At 41.7% G+C, this 23,374-nt stretch overlaps 1 protein-coding gene across 1 annotated transcript in view; it reads left to right on the top strand.

Annotated features, from left to right (window-relative positions):
• The first annotated feature begins 1,630 nt into the window (after positions 1-1,630).
• FGF18 (fibroblast growth factor 18) overlaps positions 1,631-23,374 on the top strand; it is a 158,611-nt gene continuing 136,867 nt past the window's right edge. The window contains exon 1 of the mRNA XM_088451459.1: positions 1,631-1,741. Coding sequence (XP_088307585.1) covers positions 1,631-1,741 — 111 coding nt within the window. The remainder of the gene's footprint in view (positions 1,742-23,374) is intronic.

The raw sequence follows: 23,374 nt of genomic DNA, 5'->3' as shown, positions 1-23,374 counted from the left end.
AAACAACAAAAGTTGTAACATTACAGTGTATCTTTTTATATATACAGAGATATTCATTACATCTATTTTGTATTTGTTTTTATAATAATCTATTTGACTGCAGTCAGTAGGTGAATGTATTAAATAAATTCTATGCAATATTTTTATGATACAGCTCTTGGGATATTTATTCTTTATATGGTACACTTTTATGTAATTTATTAGCACAAACACTATAAAAATATATCAGGCCGGGTCCCTCATTAGTGTCAGCTGCTTTAAATGTCATAGGACTGCATTTATATCCTAGTGTATCTGTTTGATGTTTCTATTTCATGCTACAAGATGTTTGGAACAACCACCCTGCTGAGTTCCTTCAAATACTGGACCTCATTCAGAGGCGGTCGTTAGTTGCAAGCGTTCGCCCTGAATCAGGGCGGCAGCTTGCATCCTGAACGACCGCCTCCTTGTCGATCGCTAAGCTGTGGGTTAACACCCACAGCTTTAGCGACCGACATGGGTGATGGTCGCGATGGTCAAGACCATCGCGACCATCGGGGCTTACGACCAGACCCTAAGGTTGGGTCTGGGCACTCATAAGCCCCAGGGAGCTTCCTGCTCTAATCGAACAGGAAGCTCCCCATTGACATCAGCAATGATGTCAGTGGGGCCGCCCCCAAACAGCAAACGTTCCGGCGGGAACGCCTCAGTTTGGGCAGGCATGCCCCCTGCCCGCCTCCCAAACTCACCAACGACAGTTCGCCCCCTTTGGTGCGAGACCCCTAGTGACGGAGCATCCGTCGCTAGCCGGGTCTCACGCATGCGCACCATGGAGCTGGCTCCGTCGTGCGCATGCCCAGTGGGGCAACATCGAGTCAGTTGTGAGCGCTCAGCGCTTGCGACCGACTCTGAATGACCCCCACTGTGGGTACACACTGACAGATACATTGGCCGATCAATTGATCGGCCAATGTATCTGCTGCCCGTCGGGCAGTGTGTACCCGCGACATATCGCTTTGGCTGTGCTGCACAGCCGATGGACAGATATGTCTGCAGACATATCTGTCCATCAGCAGGTGTGTATGGGCGGTCGGCAGATATATCTGTATAATGTGTACCCACCATTAGTGTACCTAGAAGAATTGATGCTGTTTTGAAGGCAAAGGGTGGTCACATTAAATATTGATAAAAATAAAATATGAACACTTCTATTTTTGAAAGCATTCTTACTTTGCTTTATTTTTTCCAAACCTGCTCACTACTGTATATGAGAAAGCAAGGTGGCGTTATGACAGAGTTCCAATACAAGAGACTATTGAGATCACTGTTGGTGTGATTTGGTGATTTTCAGTGATAAACCTGTGAGTTTACAAATCGAGAATTTACTAAAGCGACTTCGCACTCCAAATCACGGCATATTACCATCGGACCAAACATTGTATGATTAAAATTGTCATCAATGCAAATCAGTAATTTACTAAGAATCATGTAGGACAACATGACCAGTCTCACACCAAAATCATAATGCAATGAACAAAATGAATAGACAGTGGTGTGTTTGCACTTGCAAACCATTCCAATTAGGACAGTCTCAACCAAAATGCTTATAAAAGACACCTACTTCAGCGTCAGCACTGTCTGTGATCCGAACATGGCTCAAACAGGCTTTTCTGTTATGTGGGTACTGGCACTTCCTTCATGTGGATTGCACCAGCTAACTCAAAGGGCCCAGGAGCAGGAAACAGAACAGAGGAACCAGCAGGTACAGATGCCGCAGAGCCTACGTAGGCCTAGGTTTTTCCGTGGCAAGTAAAATCTCAATGCAGTGTCTGATGACGACGTCATCCAGATGTTCTGCCTCAAACGCAACAACTTAATGCACCTGTATGACCTCGTTAAAAAAACTAATCTTAAGCCAAACACTGCACGCTCATGATGCCATATCAGACCTACACAAACTGCTGGCTGTTCTGAACTTTTTTGCTACTGGGAACTTTTAGTCAGTGATGGGAAAGGTGATTGGAATATCACAAGCCACCTTCTCCTGCTACCTGGCCTGAGTCCTAGCTATACTCAAGACCCTCTCCTACACCTATATCTGCTTCCCTAGCTAGGAGTCACAGTGGCATAATGTCAGGTTAACTTTTTATAGCATCTCAGAATGTAACACAGTTTTGGGATGAGACTACCTAGGGTATAGCCCACATATACCTTAATTGACACCATGGGCATTCAACCAACGTGCAGGTGGTTTGTGATGCAAAACAACAAATGAGTGTTGTGGTGGGCTATCCTGGATCATGTCATGATGCCGTTATTCTTAGTCAATCATCACTCTATGCAAGTTTAAATTGGGACAAATGCTCCAAGGATAGCTGCTGGGTAAGTACACATTGCTATGGTTACATTGTTACTATACACCTATACATTCTGTCATGTTAACCTTCATCTGCATTTTTGTATTTGCCTTACAGGGAATCCGGGATGTTTCTGCTGGCTACTGACTCCATTGTTCCTTCTTGATATTCGTGCTGAGTGCAAGCATAAAGATGCATATAAGACCACTAGATCTGTGATAGAACATACATTTGATAATTATGGTGGGATTTTGCTGTATTTCTTTGTTAAAATATCCAACATTGTGCTCAGCTGCTGTCTAATCTGTGTTTGCAACAGTCTTCCCCACCAGATTAGACAGTGAGCAGACAGGGTTACTGGTTACATCTGGTGACTCTTTGGGCCTGATTCTGCAAGGATCGTAACTGCAAAGCTGCACGCAGGCAGCTTTGCAGTTGTGATCCTTTCAGATATGGTAATGCACAGGAGGCATCACATCTCCTGCACATTACTTAACCGAGCTGCGTTGTCCAACGCAGCATCGGCTAATCTGCTTACCATCGGCCTGCTGCGTTGACCCATGGGGTCACGCAGCCGGCTGCTGCAGTTTAGAGGAAGAGGCCAGGACATCTCCGTCACCCAACGGAGATCCTGGCTTCTTTCCTCCCCCGAAACAGGGGGCATCGCCACCCCCTCACCTCCCACAAACGGCAGCAGACTGTCAATCACTGACAGTCTGCTGCCAGTTTGCGTGCAGGCTCGCAGACCCGTTCTGCACATGTGCAGATTCCCCAACATTGGGAATCTGTGTTCAGCAGTGCACTAGTGTACACTGCTGAATTAGGCCCTTTGAGCACAAAAGAGGGAGGCAGGTTAGAGCTTTAGTGATTGCCAGCTATTTCACCTGTAAGTATATTATACAACCTTGGTACTTGAACCTTCACACAAAATGTGGTTTGTAATGTTTTAAAAGTTACTTGTGTCTGCAAAACAAAACACCTCCAAATTCTTACTGAAAAAAAACTGGTGTGAACTACTGTACTTAACCAGGTGCTTTACCACATGTGATGTCCAACAAATGAAGATGAAAGTCAAGGTGCAGAGCATTTGCTCCTCATGGAATGTCTCCTGCTAGGAGTTGTGAAAAAGTGTTTCAAAACAGATTAATTTATACTACTAAACACCATACATTTTTCAAGTAATGTCAATTTCCCTTTTTCTCATCTAAACCCATCAGCCTAGAATGTTTGTGTCTCAAACATGGTAAACTACCTGACTTTTAGATTGCCTTTCTTTGTACTGCATATTATATATTTTGCCATTTTAGCAGACCTTCAACATGTATGGTCAAGTGTTTTTACATGTATGATTCAAACGTTTAACATTTTCTTTGAGGACATTGTATAGAGAATGGTGTACAGCGGCTTGGACCTGCAGTACCACCTCTGGTGCGGGACCCATGTCTGGGTGGTGTTGGGTCAGGTGAGGGATTTAAACTGGTGCTGCTGCTAGTTTGTGGCTCTGGTAACCGGTTAATTATTTCTTAACCTAATGAGGTCATATCCCTAATTGCATTTGTTAGATTTTGGTACATGTTTGCATTGGTTTGTACCTCAAGCACACGGTGGTTGGATTAAATTATTCAGGCAACATTTTTAAGATTTGCATTAATATTAGAATTAATGTTTCCAACAGTGTCAGTTAGCTGCATTATGCTGACATTAATGGCTGTGAGGCTACTGCTACGTTTACTCAAATGGTGATTAATTTGTAGCAACTGTCTCATTTGTGTGTCCATTAGTTCCACATGATGAATAATGAAAGCAGCCATTGAGGTGAGGAAGGCAGAGGCAGCATCAGCACTTGGATTACTAGGCAGCTCTTGTAAGTGTGGGCTGGGAGGCCCTGGTATTTCTGGATTTACAGGTGTTGCTAGAAACATATCTAAGGTGATGAATTATTTTTGTGTTTCCACAGGTCCAGCAAGTGGCTCTAATGTGGGCAAATGTGGAGGTGTATGGGCCAATTGACTGCTTTCTTTCACCCGAGTTGGGCTAGAAGGCTGCTGTTGTTGGCTGGCGGATTGGCATGCTAAAGATGGCCCTTAAAGAATAGAAATGTGTAAATTGAAAGTGCTGAATGTGTTTTGAGACAAAAGAAGCCACTAACCAGAAAATGTATTTACCTGGCTGATCCTCATCCTGCCTTAAGGTGGCTATGAAGAAGTCATTCTTCCACTTGTACTTTTTTGCCTGTGATGTACTGTAACATGTATAAAATAAAATATATTAAAATACTGTAATCAAATATGATTTTTTTTGTTTAAAAAAATGCATGAAGGCTGCCAACATATGCATGGTCATAAAAGTCTATCAGAGAGGGTTCCTATGAGGACTGCAAATGAGAAACGGATGGAGTCCACACTAGTATTCACATAACTTAAGATTTGAGAAAGTGTGTATCTTATTCAATGAAAAACCAAAATGTTGGTCTATTGCATAGTAAATCAATCTGACTTGGTTGGTGGTGCTCCCAAAAATAATTTGTATAGAACACATAAAATATTTTGCGGAGAAGCAAAGGACAAAATAAGTCTTTCTGGGGCACTTTTAAAGCTATATATGCAGAATAATGAAAAAATAATAAAAACTTAACTGTTAATATAACTCCCCTTATTTAAAATGAGTGTAGTAAAGATACACTATTGAAAAGACAAAGTCAAGACATCAAATGTGTAATCACAAAATACATTCACATACAGGTGTAGTGACGGCTCTGCTCTGCTCAACTACTTTGGATTGTAAATGCAACAAATCCAGCAAATAACGTGCGCACAAGGCGCAACATTCCCTCACGATTGTTAACATGATTTTTTGGAAATATTTTGTAAAGTGTTATTCATTTTTTTATTGTTGCTGCCGTGCAGACGTCTTGTTACATATTTTTTTATTTTTCTTAGTGTCAGACAGTCAACTTTTACCAGCTTTGTAAGAACCACTACTGTACAAATTGACCTATGAACTCTATCATAACAGAAGAACCAAGAAGAAGAACCAATGGGACTATGCCAACTCATTTCTATTGTATTGCCCACTCTCTGTATGGTATATATTCAAGCACTCTATGTCCAGTAGGTAGTCATCATATTCTTTCTTTTGACGGAGGTGTCACCTTTGATGCCGGGAAATCTGGATCAAGAGCGCTTGCGTATGTATCGACTGTACCTTGTGAATGTATAATCTTTTGCGCTAATTGTATTTAGATCAAGGCGTGTAACTGAATTCTTTTATGTGAATAATAACTTTTTGTGCTTTGGAACCACACTCAAAGTCTAAAAAGCAATAATTTCTTGTGCGACTAACAACGCTAAATAGCGGCATTTGGGTATAAAGATTATTAGGTATTCATAGCTCCCATCAAATCTCCACTTTTTCTAAACTCTATAATATATTTTTGTTGTGCTGACACTGTACCTCATCCTTACCATGACCATGTTGTCTTCAACTCCTCCCTTCACTCAGTTTCTAACTAATCTTTTGTTCTACCCTCTGATTCTACCTCTATCCTTTTCCCCTGGTCTCCTCCACCTCCTCCTATCTCCCCTTCTCTCTCTGCCTTCCTCACCTCTTCCCCCATTACTCCATTTTATTTATCTTATAACCCCCAAGGATCCTTCTACCCCACTGCTTATCTTTCCTCCCTCTCTTCTATCCCTGTCACTTTACCCCACCTCCATCCACGTCTCCTTAATTTCCCTCCCTGCCCTCGTCCTACAGGTTCCCCCCTAGCAAAGAAGCCCGAATGATCCCTACATTCTATTCACCTAGATCTCCCAAAGTAATCTCCTCTCCACGCTATAGTAACCCTGACAATCTCATTCACATTTCTCCTATCAACCCTGTCAATCTATCCTGTGCCCTCTGGAGTGCCAGATCAGTCTATAACACATTGGCCCCCACCAATGACCTTTTCATCTCCAACTCCCTGAATCTCCTTGCCAATACTGAAGCCTGGAGTTTACCCTCTGACACCACTTTTCCTGCAGCTCTCTCCTATGGGGGCCTCACCTTCTCCCACACCCCCACCATGGGGGTGGTGTTCGGGTCCTTCCATCTATAAGAATTGATGTACAAGTTTCAGTGCAACTGAGATTTGCAAATTCATGTGTGATTTTGTGCCAATACGACTGAATTCACACTCGCCACAACACAGTGAATATCACCATCGAATGCCAATAGTCAGCCAAACATATTTCTTATGGTGTGTACACACATAGCGGTCAGCCAGCGATACGATATCGCTGGCTGATCATTATGCATCCTCCCTGGTGTGCTGGATGATTGATACAGATCATCCAGCACACCACCTACTTACCGACTACTATATAGCGACCCGCGATCAACGATTGCAGGTCCCTATAGTAATTTGCTCGATATCGAGCAAGTTGACCGGCATGCACGGCCGAAGGACGATATCGCTATCGTCCATACGTGGCCGCATATCGCTGGTCGATGGTGAGTTGGTAGGGAACATTTAAAAGAGTGATTTGAAAAATAACGATATTGATATCGTTATCGTTCAAATCATTCTTTTAAATTGCTACGTGTGTATGCACCATTAGTAAATATGTGATTTGCAGTGGAAAATATTTTGGCGCAGAGCTGCGATTAGGGATTTCACACCAACACGATTCTTAGTAAATTTCCCACTTACTGTGAATCTGACTGTATTCAGACTGTTATATAATAGTGCTGAGATATTTCAGTAATTGTTTCAGCAAGGATTCTTTCATATATGGGCTCCCAATATTGTTGCAGTTTACATATGCAAAATTAAATATTGTTATACATGGATATGTAATTGCCTCACCAAGATCTTATGATGCTATACAATATGACAGTCTAAAAGCATTCATATGGGGGGAAAAGCAGTACACACAGAGGGCCTGATTCAGACCCACTCGCGAGCACTGAGCGCTCGCAAGCGGGTCGATGGTGGCCCAGTGCGCATGCGGGCAAACCATCGCTCCGGGTATCATACCAAAGGGGGCGTGCTGTCGATGTTGAGTGACAGCATGCCCCCTTTGGTGGGCGGGCCGGGGGCGTGGCTGCCCAGACGGAGGCGTTCCCATGGGAATGCCTACCGTCTGGGGCCTGCTCCACTGACATCACAAGTGATGTCAGTGGGAGTGCTTTCGGCTCTGTTTGAGCCGAAAGCACTCTAGGGCTTGCAGCAACGAGACCCTACCACAAGGGTCTCATCGCAAGCCCGATGGTCGCGATGGTCTTGACCATCTTCCTGCCCGCTCGCTATAGCTGTGGGTGGTCACCCACAGCTATGCGAGCGGGCAGGAGGCCGTTCAAAAAAAAAAATAGCCCGGCCCTGATTCAGAGCGAGCGCTCTGTCAAAGTGTCCGGCTCTGAATCAGAGCCAGAGTTCCTGACAGTGAGATGGATAGCTATTCTCTTATTAGCTGTAAATATCAGCAGCTAATTATTTTGTGTCTACAGTTTATTTCTCTGATATGTTAACCTTTCTGAAATATTGGGATCTCTATTATAAAAGATCATTTTATCTTTTCTCCATCATGTTAGCTGGAGAAATATAGTTATTTTGTTTCCATATGGGAGTAGTAGACAGCACAGACTGGAAATACTCAAATTCTTTACTGTGCACTATAGGAATGCACATGTGCAAGCCAAATAATATATCAAATGCAGTGCTCATGCCTTATCAGCTCACACATACACCCATAACTAATCCCCATTGAAGAAGTAATTTACATTTGTGAAAGACTACTCAAACAGTTTTTTCATGGAACAACATTCCTCACCTAGACAGCTGTTTTCTGTAAGAGATGTCCAGGCAGGTGTCTATAAATAGACCTTTATGGCACATTCTTTCTATACTATTAAACTACGTTTAAATAACAGCAGGTCATATCTTCAACACTTTCCTTCTTTCCTTAAATCTAAATCGTGACATTGGGAACACATGAAATTATTTGGTTAGACAAATCCCTTATCACATGAATATGGTTGGGTGATTTACCTTATCTTGACAATTGGTGCTGAGTCACAGTGAATGGAAGGCAGCTGAGCACCAATGAGTCTGTACACAGTCTGTGTGAGTATGCAGAGTAAAACTGGGTATACACTAATACCCCTTTTCCACCTAAATTCCGGGTCTGACCCGGAGTTGGAACAAAGTTCCTATCTGGATCAGACCCGGAATTTTGCCGGCGCCGACTCGGGATATTCCCGAGTCAGCGCAGCTCACACCGCAGTCGGGTCTGCATAGTCGGGTCTGGCTTTTGCGGAGTGAAAGTGGTCGCTTGGAGATGACGTCATCTCCAAGCGACACTGAAGCTGGACCAATCGGCGGGCTAGCAGCGCACTCCAGGTCATCGTGACCCGGAGTGCGCTGTTCTCACAGCAGGGTTTCACGGGCTACGCCCGTGTTAAACCCTGCTAGTTACCTGGGTTGGATTGCCGGGTCACTCCACCCGGCGATCCAACTCTCTCCCCTTTTTTACCAGCGAGCTGCCCGGGTTAACCCTTCAAAAACCCGGGTTTTAGCTCCGGTGTAAAAGGGGTATAAGTGGATCCATTGAACGATTTATTGTTCCAACGCAGATCTGAATGATATATTGTGCGGATAGCATAGTGTGTACTCCTGAACGGGCGTGCCCGTGGGTCGCTTATTGCATCGTCCCATCTGCTGTGCTGCACAGCAGACGGTACGATGAAATGAATGATGCCATGATGCTAAGTGCAGCATGGAATTATACTACGCTGTCCTCCACTGCAATGCGCAGTTTGTACAGACGGCGCAGTGTATCGCTCCATTGCATTGTCCCATTGCTGGTTACCCAGCATAAAGGGGCCTATCCATTTGCAGACTTTCTGCACGATGCGACCAAAACCAGGAAGTTTTGTTTGGAACATGCAGAAAGTCTGCAACTGGATAACCAGCAAGGACCAGCGATGCACGTGCACGCTGGGTCCTTACTGACCCTGACTATCTATTGAACATGCCCGTCAACCTGACGACGGTCGTCAGGTTCGGCATGTTAATAGATAGGGAGGTTGGGCTCCTGCACTGAAGATGTACAGTGAACTTCTTTCAGTCCGGTGCCCGCACCTCAGCGACATGAAAGTCTGAACGCTGGACGTTCAGACTTTCATGTTGTTAAATGGATAGGCCCCTTAAGAGTCAGTGAAGGGAACTAGGACACATGAGACAAGAAGGAAGCACAGTACTAGGGAAGAAAGTGAGGAAAGAGGGCCCAGCCCATGAGAGCTTAAATGCTAAGAAGAGGGGTGAACAATTAGACTGCAATACTACAAACTGGCTGAATCTCCATATTGCACAATTGGGTATTTATGTTATTTCATATGTTTAATATATTATATTTATAGCATTTTATACAAGACATAAAAAGGTACCCAGTAAAGGAGTTATATGCTATAACAAAAACTTTGAGAAGTAGTAACCTAGACTATTTGGCAGAAAAATAAAAATAAAATGAATATTATAATGTCTGTTGTAGTCACCAGTACAGCACAGACAGCAAGTAAAACAGGAACTTAGATTTGTGCCATGAATGCAAGGCACTCACTTATGTTGACAGAAAATTGAAAGGAACTCCATGTTTATTTAGGAACAGGTCTGGAGTGTGTTTGGAGAATTCTTACTTGCAAAACTGATTGTCGTGAGGTTTGCAGCTCGTTAGTTTGCTACAGCTGGTAATTAAAAAAAAAAAATCTGGACTAATATTATCAAAGAGACAGTTGATCAGCTACTGGTGTTTAAAGTATAAAACCTACTAGCCAAATAGAAGAGATGTGTTAAGCAGCAGAAAGCAATTATAGTTGACCTTACTGCATTTAGCTAATTCATGGTCTAGAATCTGTTGCCAATATAGGCAGGACTCCACGGCATGGAAGTTTTTGCCAGTATCAGTGAATGTCAGTAGGACCACCCATGGAAAAGGCAGGGTGTGAAATTAAAATGGTCGGAAAATCAAGGACATACAAAAAAAAACATCTTTAAATAATTATACTCAAGTAAAAGATCTGGTTCATAATATTTATTCATGTATCTAATGTACAAAACCATAGCCTTGTGTGGAATATTACTGAAAAAGGAGAATTTTTGAAGTACGTAACATGTATGATTTTTTTTGTGTTCTCCGCATACAACTTTTAAAAAAGCTCGTAATGCGAATGCAATTCCAAATGCCTGTACAAACAGAATGTGAATGGAAAGCTGATGCAACTAAATGCCCATCTATGCACAGCCACACTCCTCCATCTGCGAGAGCAGACGTTATAACTATCAACGGCACCCTATGCAGACCCTCCAATGTGACCTTTCCATCAGATACAAAATGCTCTTCTCCAGGACTTCCTTCCTAATTTATGGGCTGTCACTTGTGCTGAACTAATTCATTGATAAGAAAAGTGTTTCACCACAGGTGACGGCAATTACAAATTAAGATTGAAGTTCAGGAGCAGAGCATTTTGTACCTGATAGAATGGGTCATGTTGGAGGGTCTGCCTATGCTAGGTGCTGAATATACAACCGAATTTGCATGTGCTCAACTCTGAGCAGCTAGTAACTGTGACACTCCCATGCAATGGTTCTCTTACATGCATATAGCTTGTAGCACCAATTGGGCCATCACAGAGAAATTACTGAGATGCATACAACTCTGCAACACTCGTATATTTACGAAGATGTGCAGGTATGCAGCCCACCAAGGCTGGCTCTTGGGGCGTTCGACCAGTGTGGTCGAACAGGGGCGCCACCCCTAGAGGGCACAGTCCTCCCCACCATCTTGATTTCAGAGGGGCAGTTTAGATGGTTCCAAGTAGAACCAAGTCCCGGCTCTGGTCTGCTGTAAATTTGGAACTCTGCTTTAAAAAACGAATATGTAAACACGTACAAATTATATGATTTTAGTTGTTTTTATCAATCCAAAACTGAATAAAAACCAAAACACTTAAGGGGGGTTTTGCCAAAACTAAAACACGGTGGTCCGTGCACATCTCTAGTTTCAATAAGCTAATGTTCTATGTTGTAAAACATTCAATATCATAGCCATACAAATGTGTCAATATGCAGGTACTTGGTTGGTGATGCTTTACGATGTAGGGAATAGATCCTCTATGGATCAATAACTTGATAAACTAATCAGAAGTAACGCACACGCACAAGAAGGGGGCGTGGCCTCATTTAAATTAAGCCAGTCACCTGATGCATGCCATTTTTAGGGTGTTCCCATTCTCGCCATGCTGGGAGCTTGCTCAGTGCTCCAGGAGCCGCAGGACAGCCCCAATGCCTCTCTCCTAGGCATTTGTTATCCATCACCTCTGCTCACCGCTCTGTGACACCATCTGAGGGGGTGACACCAAGATAGGAGAGTTGCTCTGATATTTTGTTGTCACCAGATGTGGCCCGCACCCCCTAGTGACGCCACTGTCTACAGTCCGTATGCTTTATTCATTGGTGATTTCACAGGTTAAATACATTGGTCTGCATCTTATTGAGATGCAACTAACTATCTAAGATGCTGCTTACTATCCATAATGCTCTGAATTCTACATTTGTAAGAATGTCACTTCCAATGCAGTTTCTGCCTTGCCTGTTCTAAAGCTTGATGCAACCATAAAGAACCCCACTCTGCATTTGCGCATTTGTATACATTCACTTTTTAGTCATGCGTAGTGTTAAATATGCAAAATACACTACGCTAACAAGTGCTCACCCTGCATCCGTTCTTTAGTATCGTCTTTGGAAAACAGACATAAACATGCTCATTATTTCTATAGTTTTAGATATTCTTCATATTGCACTTTACTGCCTTATTCATAGAATAGGACTCATCATTCACTGGCTTCTGTTTCCCCACTTACAACATGCCAGCTTTTGTCGATTTTGGCTCCGTCACTACCATAAACCACTACTGCTGTAGCCTGACTTCATGTGCTGTGTTAGTCGTAGACTGAGAATTTATCTCATTAATGATTGCAATATATATATATTATAAATCTCTTTATTTGATTCCATTAAATTATGTAATTAATATCAAAGTCTAATTACATACATATAAAAAGAGTAGGCAGGAGAAATAGAGGGAAAAGAAAAAAACTTTTTTTGACAGATATAGGGCTTTACATATATATGAGCATAGTTTTGTACCTTACAATTTCTAGAGAGAAATGTGGTTATACTTTTCCTTGTTAATCTATCATAACAAAGAATGGTTCTCCTAATTAAAAAAAAAAAAGATCTTATTTTGTATAAATCAGAGTTTCCAGAACATTTATGCATTTAACTTTTATAGATTTAGATACAGTAATAAATTGAGGAGTTCCTCCCAGGCCTCGGAATGTTAATAGAAAGGCGAAAAAATGTTATATATAAACATTATATTTTGGCAATACATATTGTTTAACCTGTTGCTAAATTGTATTCATTGTGTGTCTACTTATATGCTGATCTATTAAAGGTTTTCTGAATAAGTTAACTTTCTATGTTAAGGACAATTTATCAGTATGATCATGTTTTTTGTTATTAACCTTATTTTGTATTAAATTGAAAGTGTGCTAATGAGAAATACACGGACAAGGGTAGCCACACAAAAATATCAATGATGACAATGGATTAAATATTCAGGGGACAAGGCAAGGCTTGGCAACAGTATTTCTAGGTTGGTAGCATCCAAGTTGGGTTGTCATGTTGTTCATCTCAGCGTGGGTTTGCAGAACACCATGGCAGAGGGTGCAGAAAAGCAGAAGCATGGACAGCCTGAAGGGAATAGTTTGATGGAAGGCCTTAGCACAGAGTAAACACACCAGATTCCTAGGGTTATGGAAATGCAAAAGATGAGATTTAGTTTTTGTGGAGTGAAATTATTTAAATTAAATAAAATGTTGCAGTGGATGCATTTTTCTTGGCATACATTGCTGTGTGGAGGTAACCTGACCATTTCTGCTTTAAAAGACTTTAATGTTGCAAGTCAGCACCTGATTGACTAGTAGACAGATCAGGGTGCAGCCTAGGGCATTGGGACTTGTAGAGTGACACTGAGGCTGCTGGGCACAAAAATTAGGGTGTCACTATTTAATGCTAGTGATGGACACTTATTTACAGTGGTTGCATCGTGCGGCTGTGCATTCACTCCTGTATGTGTCACAGCCAATCAGAGTATCCTGGCCCCACAAGAGCTAAAAATAAATGGAGGCAGATTCAGCCTAGCAATGCAGGCTGAATATGATATGCTCGATTACATGTAATAGCAGCAATCTATTTTTTCCATATAATATATAAAATTTTGATATAGCTGCATAGCACAGGATCCACCTACTTAACCTTAAAACCTAAAATAAACCGAATCCCTATAGATATGTATTGTACGGAAGTCTCTTGTATGCTCTATATGTTGCATTATGTTCACTAGAATGCTCTCTGTATTGTATGGTGGTCACTGGTATGCTCTATGTATTGTATTGTGGTCATTAAGATGCACTCTGTAATAAGAAGGATTGAAAGGGCAGGTGAGGTGATTGACCAGGAGCCCCCACACACTGGGTGGTTCCCACACATAGCTACATCACAAGCAATGGGGCATATAATATGTGACCAGGGGTTTCTTTGTAGCATAATGTGTATGTTTAACACATACAGTGGCGCTTGAAAGTTTGTGAACCCTTCAAAAATTTCCTAAATTTCTGCAGAAATTTGGTGTAAAACTACCTCAGATTATCACACAAGTCCTAAAAGTATAAAAAAAGAACCACATCAAACAAATGAGACAAAAAAATAGACATGATCTTTTCTTTTTGAGGAAAATGATCCAATATCACATATTTGTGAGAGGCAAAAGTATGTGAACCTTTATGTTTTGCAGATATTTTGAAGGTGAAATTAGAGTCAGGTATTTTCAATCTATGGGATGACAATCAGGTGTGAGTAGACAACCTGTCTTTTTAACAGAATAGGGATCTGTCAAAGTCTGATGTTCACAACACATGTTTGTGGAAGTGTATCATGCCATGAACAAAGGAGATTTCTGAGGACCTCAGAAGAAAAGTTGTTGATGCTCATCAGGCTTGAAAAGGTTACAAAACAATCTCTAAAGAGTTTGTACTCCACCAATCAATAGTCAGACAGATTGTCAGACTCCCCAGGAATGGTCAACTAACAAAGATCATGCCAAGAGCAAGGCATCTAATAGTTTGCTAGGTCGCAAAGGAACCCAAGATAACCTCTAAGCAACTGAAGGCCTTTCTCACATTAGCTAATGTTAATGTTCATGAGTCCACCATCAGGAGGATACTGAACAACAATGTTGTGCATGGCAGAATTGCAAGGAGAAAGCCACTGCTCCAAAAAGAACATTGCTACCCATCTGCAGTTTGCTAAAGATCACCTGGACAAGCTAGAAGACTATTGGAACAATGTTTTCTGGACAGAAAAGTCCAAAATAGAGCTTTTCGGTTTAAATGAGAAGTGTTATGTTTGGAGAAAAGAGATCACTGCATTCCAGCAGAATAAAACCTTATACTACCTGTGAAACACGGTGGTGGTGGTGGTATCATGGTTTGGGGCTGTTTTGCTGCATTTGGCCCAGGATGACTTGCCATCATTGATGGGACAATGAATTCTGAATTATACCAGAATATTCTAAAGGAAAATGTCAGGACATCTGTCCATGAGCTGCATCTCAAGAGAATGTGGGTCATGCAGCAAGACAACGACCCAAAGCACACAAGTCATTTGATCAAAGAATGGTTAAAGAAGAATTAATTTAAAGTTTTGGAATGGCCAAGTCAAAGTCCTGACCTTAATCCAATCGAAATGTTGTGGATGGACCTGAAGCGAGCAGTTCATGGGAGGACACCGACCAACATAACAGAGTTGAAGCTGTTTTGTACGGAGGAATGGGGTACACTTCCTCCAAGCCAATGTTCAGGACTAAACAATTACCGGAAATGTTTAGAATCAGGGGGTCATACCAGATACTGAAAGGGAAGGTTCACATACTTTTGCCACTCACAGATATGTGATATTGGATCATTTTCCTCAATAAAAAAATGAGCACTTGTAATTTTTTTGTCTTTGTTTGATTTGGTTCTCTTTATCTACTTTTAGGACTTGTGTGCAAATCTGAAGTAGTTTTAGGTCAAATTTCAGCAGAAATATAGGGTCTCTCCATGCCAAATCATAACAAAAAAAGGAACTTTTCAACCCGACCGTCTCAGATTTACATGAAATTTGGTAGGATGATAGATGACATAAAGCTACTTTCATATGTACAATTTTAGCCGTCAGTGATACACGGTGTACATGCAATAGGTTTGCAAAACATGACAAAAAATTTAATATTTATGCTTGCAAGGTCAACTAAAATTAATCGTAACTTTGCTTCTAATGTGTTCTAATAGAAATTTCATGTTGGTCTTGTTTTTAAACTAAGGGACCATAGTCTTCATAAAAAAATAGTTTAATATTTAAATATTGACTTTTACATATGAGGTGACTTTTAAATTGAATATATAAAAAACAGTTACATTTTTTTGTACATAAAGTATGTTATACATATAAATACATTTTTTTATGAAAACTATGGTCCCTTAGCTTCAAAACAAGATCAACATGAAAGTTCTACCACAATTAGAAGCAAAGTTATGATTCATTTTAGTTGTCTTTGTAAGCATACATTTTTTGTCATGTTTGCAGCCCTGTTGCATGTACACCGTGTATCACTGAGGGCTAAAATTTTACATATGAAAGTTGCTTTATGTCAACTATCATCCTACCAAATTTCATGAAAATCTGATAGTCAGGCTGGAAGCTGTGATGGTTTGGCTTGGAATGACCCTATAGTAAATTCAGAAGGGCATAATCTTTCAAGAACCACTGGGAGTATTTACACATTATACTTTTTAATAATATTAGCAATATGAGTGGTACAATAATGAGTGTCTGCAGGCAACAGTGAAGCATGGTGGAGATTCCTTACAAGTTTGGGTCTGCATTTCAGCAATTTGGATTTAGGGATTTGGTCAGGATTAATGGTGTCTCCAATGCTGAGAAATACAGGCAGGTACTTATCCTTCTTGCAATACCTTCAGGGAGGCATCTGATTGGCTCCAATTTTATTCTGCAGCAAGACAATGACCCCAAATGTACAGCCAATGGATTGAATATTTTTTTTAGGATAACTGAAAAGCTAATTTTATTGCAATCGTTCTACTAAAATTATAGGAATAGGTTGGACTTAAGTGACATTTACACTTTTGCGTAATTATTATTATATTTTATTTATAAAGTGCATTTACAGTTCTGTACATTGAGGGATTGTGATCTTACAGCCAGGTTCACTTCCAAATGCAGTTTTTTAAACAACTAGCTTCAAAATGGTAAAATGTATTTAAGGAAAATTCTTTATCAAAATTAAAAATTTTGATTTTTATCAACAATCTGAATCATGATACATAATCTATTTGTATATTTCCATTTATTTACATCTATATATACATATATCTATGTAATCTGAAAACAGTGAGGTAGAAAAAAAAACAAGTCCACCAAGTTCAGATATAATTAATTGTTTTGTGGGCAGCAATAATTAAAGGGTGCCCGATGGAGCAATTAAATTGTTTTGGGTACTCATTAATTATTGCATAGCACCCAAAAGCGCTGAGTTTAGCCATGCAAATCGGCTAAACCCATCTAGACTAATGGGCGCAGCACAGAAAGTGACCTTTGGACGCCCAAAAGCTAGTCTTTTCACACATATCAGCTCGCCAACTCAGGTGGCTGTGAGCAGAAATGTAGGTGCCCACAGCACTCGTGCCTAGTCGGAGCAAAAATTGAATTGGGCCCAACCCTCTGTAGTTATTAAAGATCAGTTTGAGTATTGTAATTGTTACTTGGATACTTCTGTACAGGCTGGTCTCATACTGTGTGCTGGCTGGTGCTCGCAGATTTTAATGACAGTTTCAGTAGAGATCCTAGCTGGTTGCAAAGTTCTACTATAGTTTCCACTGTTATGTCTTTGTTCCTTTCTGCTGCCTGTTTACCCCTGCTCTGCTACTTGTTTGCAGACTGGATTGACCATTGTTTGGTGCTACTTGTATGCTGCTTAGATCATCTACTGCTTGTGACCTTGACTGTACTAATTGTTTACCACCTGCAGGGATACCTTGTTTACATGACTCTAATTTAGCCTTGTTGTTGGATCATCTATTGCCACTAGTCACTTGTTGCAGCCATCACATCATGTTTGGATTAGCATTGGATGGCTCTGGCATTGCTCTCCTCTGTTGCTAAAGTATTCTCCTGGCTACCTTTTCATATATCTTGGTGTGGTAACCTCTATTTACTCATTAGTGATACATACTGTAGGGGTAGATGTATCAAACCCTCTAAAGCAACCAATTAGCTTCTAGCTATTATTTTATAGAATGTACTTGGTAAACAATAAATAGAAGCTGATTGGGTGCTAAGAACAACTTCTCTACTTGTCCTCTTTAGTAGGTTTAATACATCTCCCTCTCCCCCATAGTCTCTTGCATATAGTGAAACTGCACTTTCATTGCAAATACTTCAAGTCATAGACATGGAGACAAATTAATTGTGGCAAACACGTCGCATTCCATGGAACAAAAGGTTTGCTATAGGTGAAGATCTCACCAGGATCAGTTTTTGAGTTTCATGCAGTGGCGTATCTATAATTGGTGCAGTGTGTGCAGGGCACAGGGGGGCACCGCACACACTGCACCCATATTATTTTAGACTTACCTGTCCGTGGACCCACGTCGGGTGTCTGCGCTGCTCAGAACACCGGAAAATGGCAGCCGCGGCCATTTTTCCAGTGTTCTGCACATGCGCAGTAGACTCCGAGCACTAGAGTGTGCTCGGACTCTACTGCGCATACACAGTACGGCAATTTTCCGGCGTTCTGCGCATGCGCAGTAGAGTCCGGGCACACTCTAGTGCCCGGAGTCTACTAAGGCTCCGGTGGCTGGCTAGCCGCATTAGTCGGCTGCCGGCCACCGGGGAGAGAGGAGGGGGCCCCGCACAGGGAGTGCACACAGGCCCCCTCCTCTCTTAAGACGCCCCTAGTTTCATGACTCAGGTCTTGCCGGACAGAAACCAAAATGTTGCTAAAAATTGTGTTGTCATCAAGTTGTAGCACTCTGTTCTAAATATATATTTCTTTATTATTTATAAAGCTTTCAGTGTCCTTGTTCTGGATATTCCCTTGCCCTACAACCATTTTTCTATCTTCAATTAGAGCTTCTTTGAAGTTTCTTTTTTACATATTAATAACATCTGTGGGAACCTATACATTGTCTGTTTGCTCTCTCTTTTCACAATAGTAAGAATATTCTGGAGTCTTTAACAACAGCATTGGTATACTGCCTCCCCACAAATTATACAATACAATTTGCTCTATTGTCCTCATCCCTGGCATTATCCTATTTCATGGTTTCCTTAAATCTACTGTAAGTCATAGATAAATATATAAAAATAAATATTGATATGAGATTTATTATAAAGTCTGTGGGCCTGATTCAGACCCGCTTGCGAGTGCTGTGCACTCGCAAGCGGCCAGATGGTTTGCGAACGTGCATGCGCACGCTTCGTTCTGCACGTATGCGAACTACTTTGTGCGATTTCAGCCCGCTCACTCGCCCAGCAAAGACAGCCCAGTTAAATGAGTGACAGGAGAGGCCGTTTGTGGGTAGTAACAGGGGCAGGGCACTAATAACAGGGGTGTGGAGGCGCAAATGCTCTCGTGCCTCAGTGTTTCAATGCCGTTTTTAAGGCGTGCATAATTAACAGGCAGCATCATAGTACACGTCACATGCTTGTTTTTTACACTGAAGTCCTTGCAGTGCTTGCGGCAGGGTAAGGCAACCACAAGCGCTGCGTTAGCTTCCGATGGTGCTTGATGTACCAATGTTTTAATACACTTCCTGGAGATGAAGTGCGCCAGTGGGCGTCTCAACATGGGCTAATGGGTGTCTACATACACAGAGCGATCGCTCGCACAGCCAAAGTGGGTGTGCTTATACCTTGGCGAGCGATCGCTTCCCAAGGTGTCACTTTGACAAATTTGCATACGCTGGATGCGAGCGGATCTGAATCAGGCCCTGTGTTCCCTGTTAGGGTTTTTTCTTTTATCCAGAAGAATGATGTTTCGTATATATGCCCTGCCTAGACTAATGGAGTATCAGTAGCATTACAGTAAAAATTATTTGCCACTCATATTAGAGGGGCTTCTACTTTTACAAACCTGTGTTTCTTGAGCCGCAGGCAGCATATTGTAATGACTTTTGGTCTCAGCAATACCCATGCAGTCTTTTAGAAATTTGTTAACAAATTTTGTTATGCTCTCCTTTACAACATTTGACTGTCTATTGTCACAATACAGGTGCACCCTTACAGAGATCTAAATGAAGGAGGAATACTTGCTAATACTCACTATCTGATTCAGTCCATAGTGAGCCCTATTTGCCAATTCTGAAATTCAGGTCACAAACACCCAGAAGTACAAATAATAGAAGTAACAAAAGCAAGGGAAAGTCTACTAAACAATGATATAGCAAAGGGGTATATATACCTCTGCTGAGCCACACATTCAATCCTCTGCAACAAGGGTAGGGACCAATTCCAATGTCTTCCTGCTTTTGGCAGACACACAAAGTGACAAGGTACGTTGATACCAGTTTTCTGCAAAATCCCAGAACAACCCGATGGACACTCACTTGATCTAGTCTTCACTCACCAATGTGATAATTCTGATTTCACAAACTCCCTGTTCCCTCTCTCTAACCATCGTATTCTCTATTTTAATTTATTCCTCACCCATTCTCCACCTCTGCTTCCCAAGGTTACCATAATTAAGCATAATGTTGAGGCTGTTGACACTAAGGGGTCTATTTACTAAGCAGTGTTAGGAGACAGAGTGTAAAGTGATAAGAAAGTGATAAGGTGCCAGCCAATCAGCTCCCAACTGTCATCTCACAGGTTGTGTTTGAAAAATGACAGTTGGGAGCTGATTGGCTGGCACCTTATCACTTTCTTATCACTTTTCACTCTGTCTCCTAACACTGCTTAGTAAATAGATCCCTGAATCCTTATTATCCCTGCTTGACCCACTTCTCTTCCCCATGGGCTCTCTCTCCTGTCCTGCAGTTTGCTTATACAATGTCTCTTTTACTTCTGCTCCAGCGGTCACTACACACCCTCACAGATCCACACCTCAACCTTGGCATTCCAAATGCACCATATACCTGCAAAATTGTTCTGCTCCAGCGGTCACTACACACCCTCACAGATCCACACCTCAACCTTGGCATTCCAAATGCACCATATACCTGCAAAATTGTTCTACCGCAGAGCATCAGTAGAATAAATCAATGCTGACATTCTCCATTTCAAATTTATTCTCTCAACCTACAGTGCTGCCCTTTCCCTTTCTTAAAAGTCTTATTCCAATACCTTTATTTCATCCCAGTCATCCAACCCCATCTTCTCTTCACCGTTTTCAACTCCCTCCTCTGCCCATCCCTGCCTCATCTCCCCTGTTCACTCTCGGCCCTTGACTCCACTTCACATCTAAAATTGAAGCAATACATCAGGACATCACTTCCCACGAGACCCTTAGCACCCCGTCCCATTTTTTCCTACTCTGTCTCTCCCCACCCCTCCCATCAACTTTATCAACATTAACTTATTTTTCTCCAGTATCTGGAGATGAACTCATGTCCCTAATCTGGTCCTCCCTTCCTTACACCTTACCCCTTGTCTCCTCTGGTCTCCTCTGCTCCCTCTCACCATCTTGCCCATCTCTTGAATCTCTCTCTCACATCAGGCACTGTCCCCTTTGCATTCGAGCATATCCATGTCTCCCTCATTCCTGGCACTCTCTCTAGCTGCCGACCCACCTTTCTCCTCCCCTTTGCCTGCAAACTTCTTGATCATATATCGTCTACAACCCCATCACTGCCTTTCATTTTTCTCACACCCTGCTGGACCGATTTCAGTCTGGCTTTTCTTTTATCCTGTCCATTCCACAGAAACTGCCCTCACTAAAGTAAGCAATGACCTCCTTGCTGCTAAATCCAAGGGCCATTACTCCCTGCTTGTTTTCTTTGACCTGTGTGCTACTATTGACACTGTAGACCATCCTTTCCTCCTGCAAATCCTCCACCCCCTTGGTTTGCATGATACTGCCATGCCATGGCCTTCCTCCTACCTCTCTGACCATTCTTTCTCCATCTCCTCTCATGACTCTTGGACCTCTCCTATTCTCATTCTATACTTCCTCGTTAGATAAGCTCATCGGCTCTTTTGGCCTCCAATATCACCTCTATGCTGATGACAGTCAGATCTAACTATCAGATCTCCCACCCACTTCGCTCCAACCCTTTCTGGTTTCCCAACTAGTGGAATACCACAATCAGCAGCAGCAGGAGGAGATTGCTTACCCTCTGTATGATTCATTCTTTTGGTGTGGATCATCTCTCCCATGGAACATTTTTTCCCTGTAATGTACTTAACAGTATATCAGAGGCAACCTAACTCCAGACATGGGATCTGACACCCACACATCACTTAACTTTTTATCAACACTGGGCCTGATTCAGAGTTAGGAAAGAGCAAGTAACTGTGCATCTTGGTAAAACCATGCTGGTTTCCTTAAATCTACTGTAAGATGGGGCAGATGTAAAATGTGCAGATAGATTTAGATTTGGGAGGGGCGTGTCCAAACTGACATCTAAATTGCAGTGTCAAAATAAATGTGTCCAGCATTTGTGGGCTACATGCACAAGCAACCAGTATTTACTCTGCATGCAAAAAAAATATTGCATTTGCACCCCTTACATTGCAGCATGGTTTGTCCAGGTGCACTTTCTATTTTTTGCTCTATGCCAAACTCAGGCCCACTGTTCCAGGACACTCTCTCATTTTGCTGTCCTATCATTGGATGACAACGATATGATGCTATGATATGTGAATTTACTCCTTGTTTGCGCTAAAATCACTACCCAGTTGTCACAGCACATAAATAAAATTGCTAATAGATACTTGTGTGATTATCCTGTGCTGCAACATAAATCTGTATGGAGTATTTAACTGTTACCATGATGCTATTGTATGTGGATTTACTTACCCAGAAAATGTACTTTCCACTCTTAGCCTATGAACACAGCGTGATTTATTGCTCAAAATAATTCAGTATGAAATCATTTTTGTGATGTTTAATAGGGCAAAATTGTTTTATTTTCCTTATGATACTTTATATGTCATACTACGCTTGAGTTTGTTGGCCTAATATCACTGCCTAGCTTTCTCAGTACATAAACAAAGTTGCTGAATGCATCAGTAACTATACTCTAATTTAATTGCTGAAAAGTAAAAATACCTGTGGAGTCCCTTGAATATTATCTGCAAATGATCTATTACTGTGCATATTTCTATACATGGGTGGATCAATAAGTAAGGTAACAAGATTTCTGATGTTTGTAATTTACTCTATCTCATTCTAATTTCCCACAAGGCCAGAGCAGGTATACCACTGCTTCCCCTCACAGCCATTAGACTGCGCCTCCTCATATCAGTCATACTGCCCTAACATCAGGTGTAAAATGACAGGGCTGGCAGAAACATGGTCAAACATTGAGGTGCGTAGTGTGATCAAACTTCTGCATCTAAAGGGCAAATCATTAGCAGTGAAATTCATCACCAACCTGTCAAGGTGTACAGTGATAACATAATGTCACGGAAACAGGTTTGGGTTTGGTGCACAGCCTTTGATAATGGCAGGACAGACATTCAAATGAGCAGAGATCTGGCTGGCTAAGCATGTCCACCACAGATGACAATTTGTGCCGCATTAAAGGTCTGATTCAGGAGGACAGATGCATTCGAGTTACTGATATTGCTGACAAACTGAACATCTCAGTGGGTACTGTGCACAACTTCGTTCTTGTGCAACTGGGGTACAGTAAAAAGTGTTGACGCTAGGTAC

Source organism: Taudactylus pleione, unplaced genomic scaffold (assembly GCF_031769625.1).
Source record: "Taudactylus pleione unplaced genomic scaffold, aTauple2 ptg000025l, whole genome shotgun sequence".
NCBI classification, from domain to species: domain Eukaryota; kingdom Metazoa; phylum Chordata; class Amphibia; order Anura; family Myobatrachidae; genus Taudactylus; species Taudactylus pleione.
This window is presented reverse-complemented; position numbering and strand designations above follow the sequence as displayed.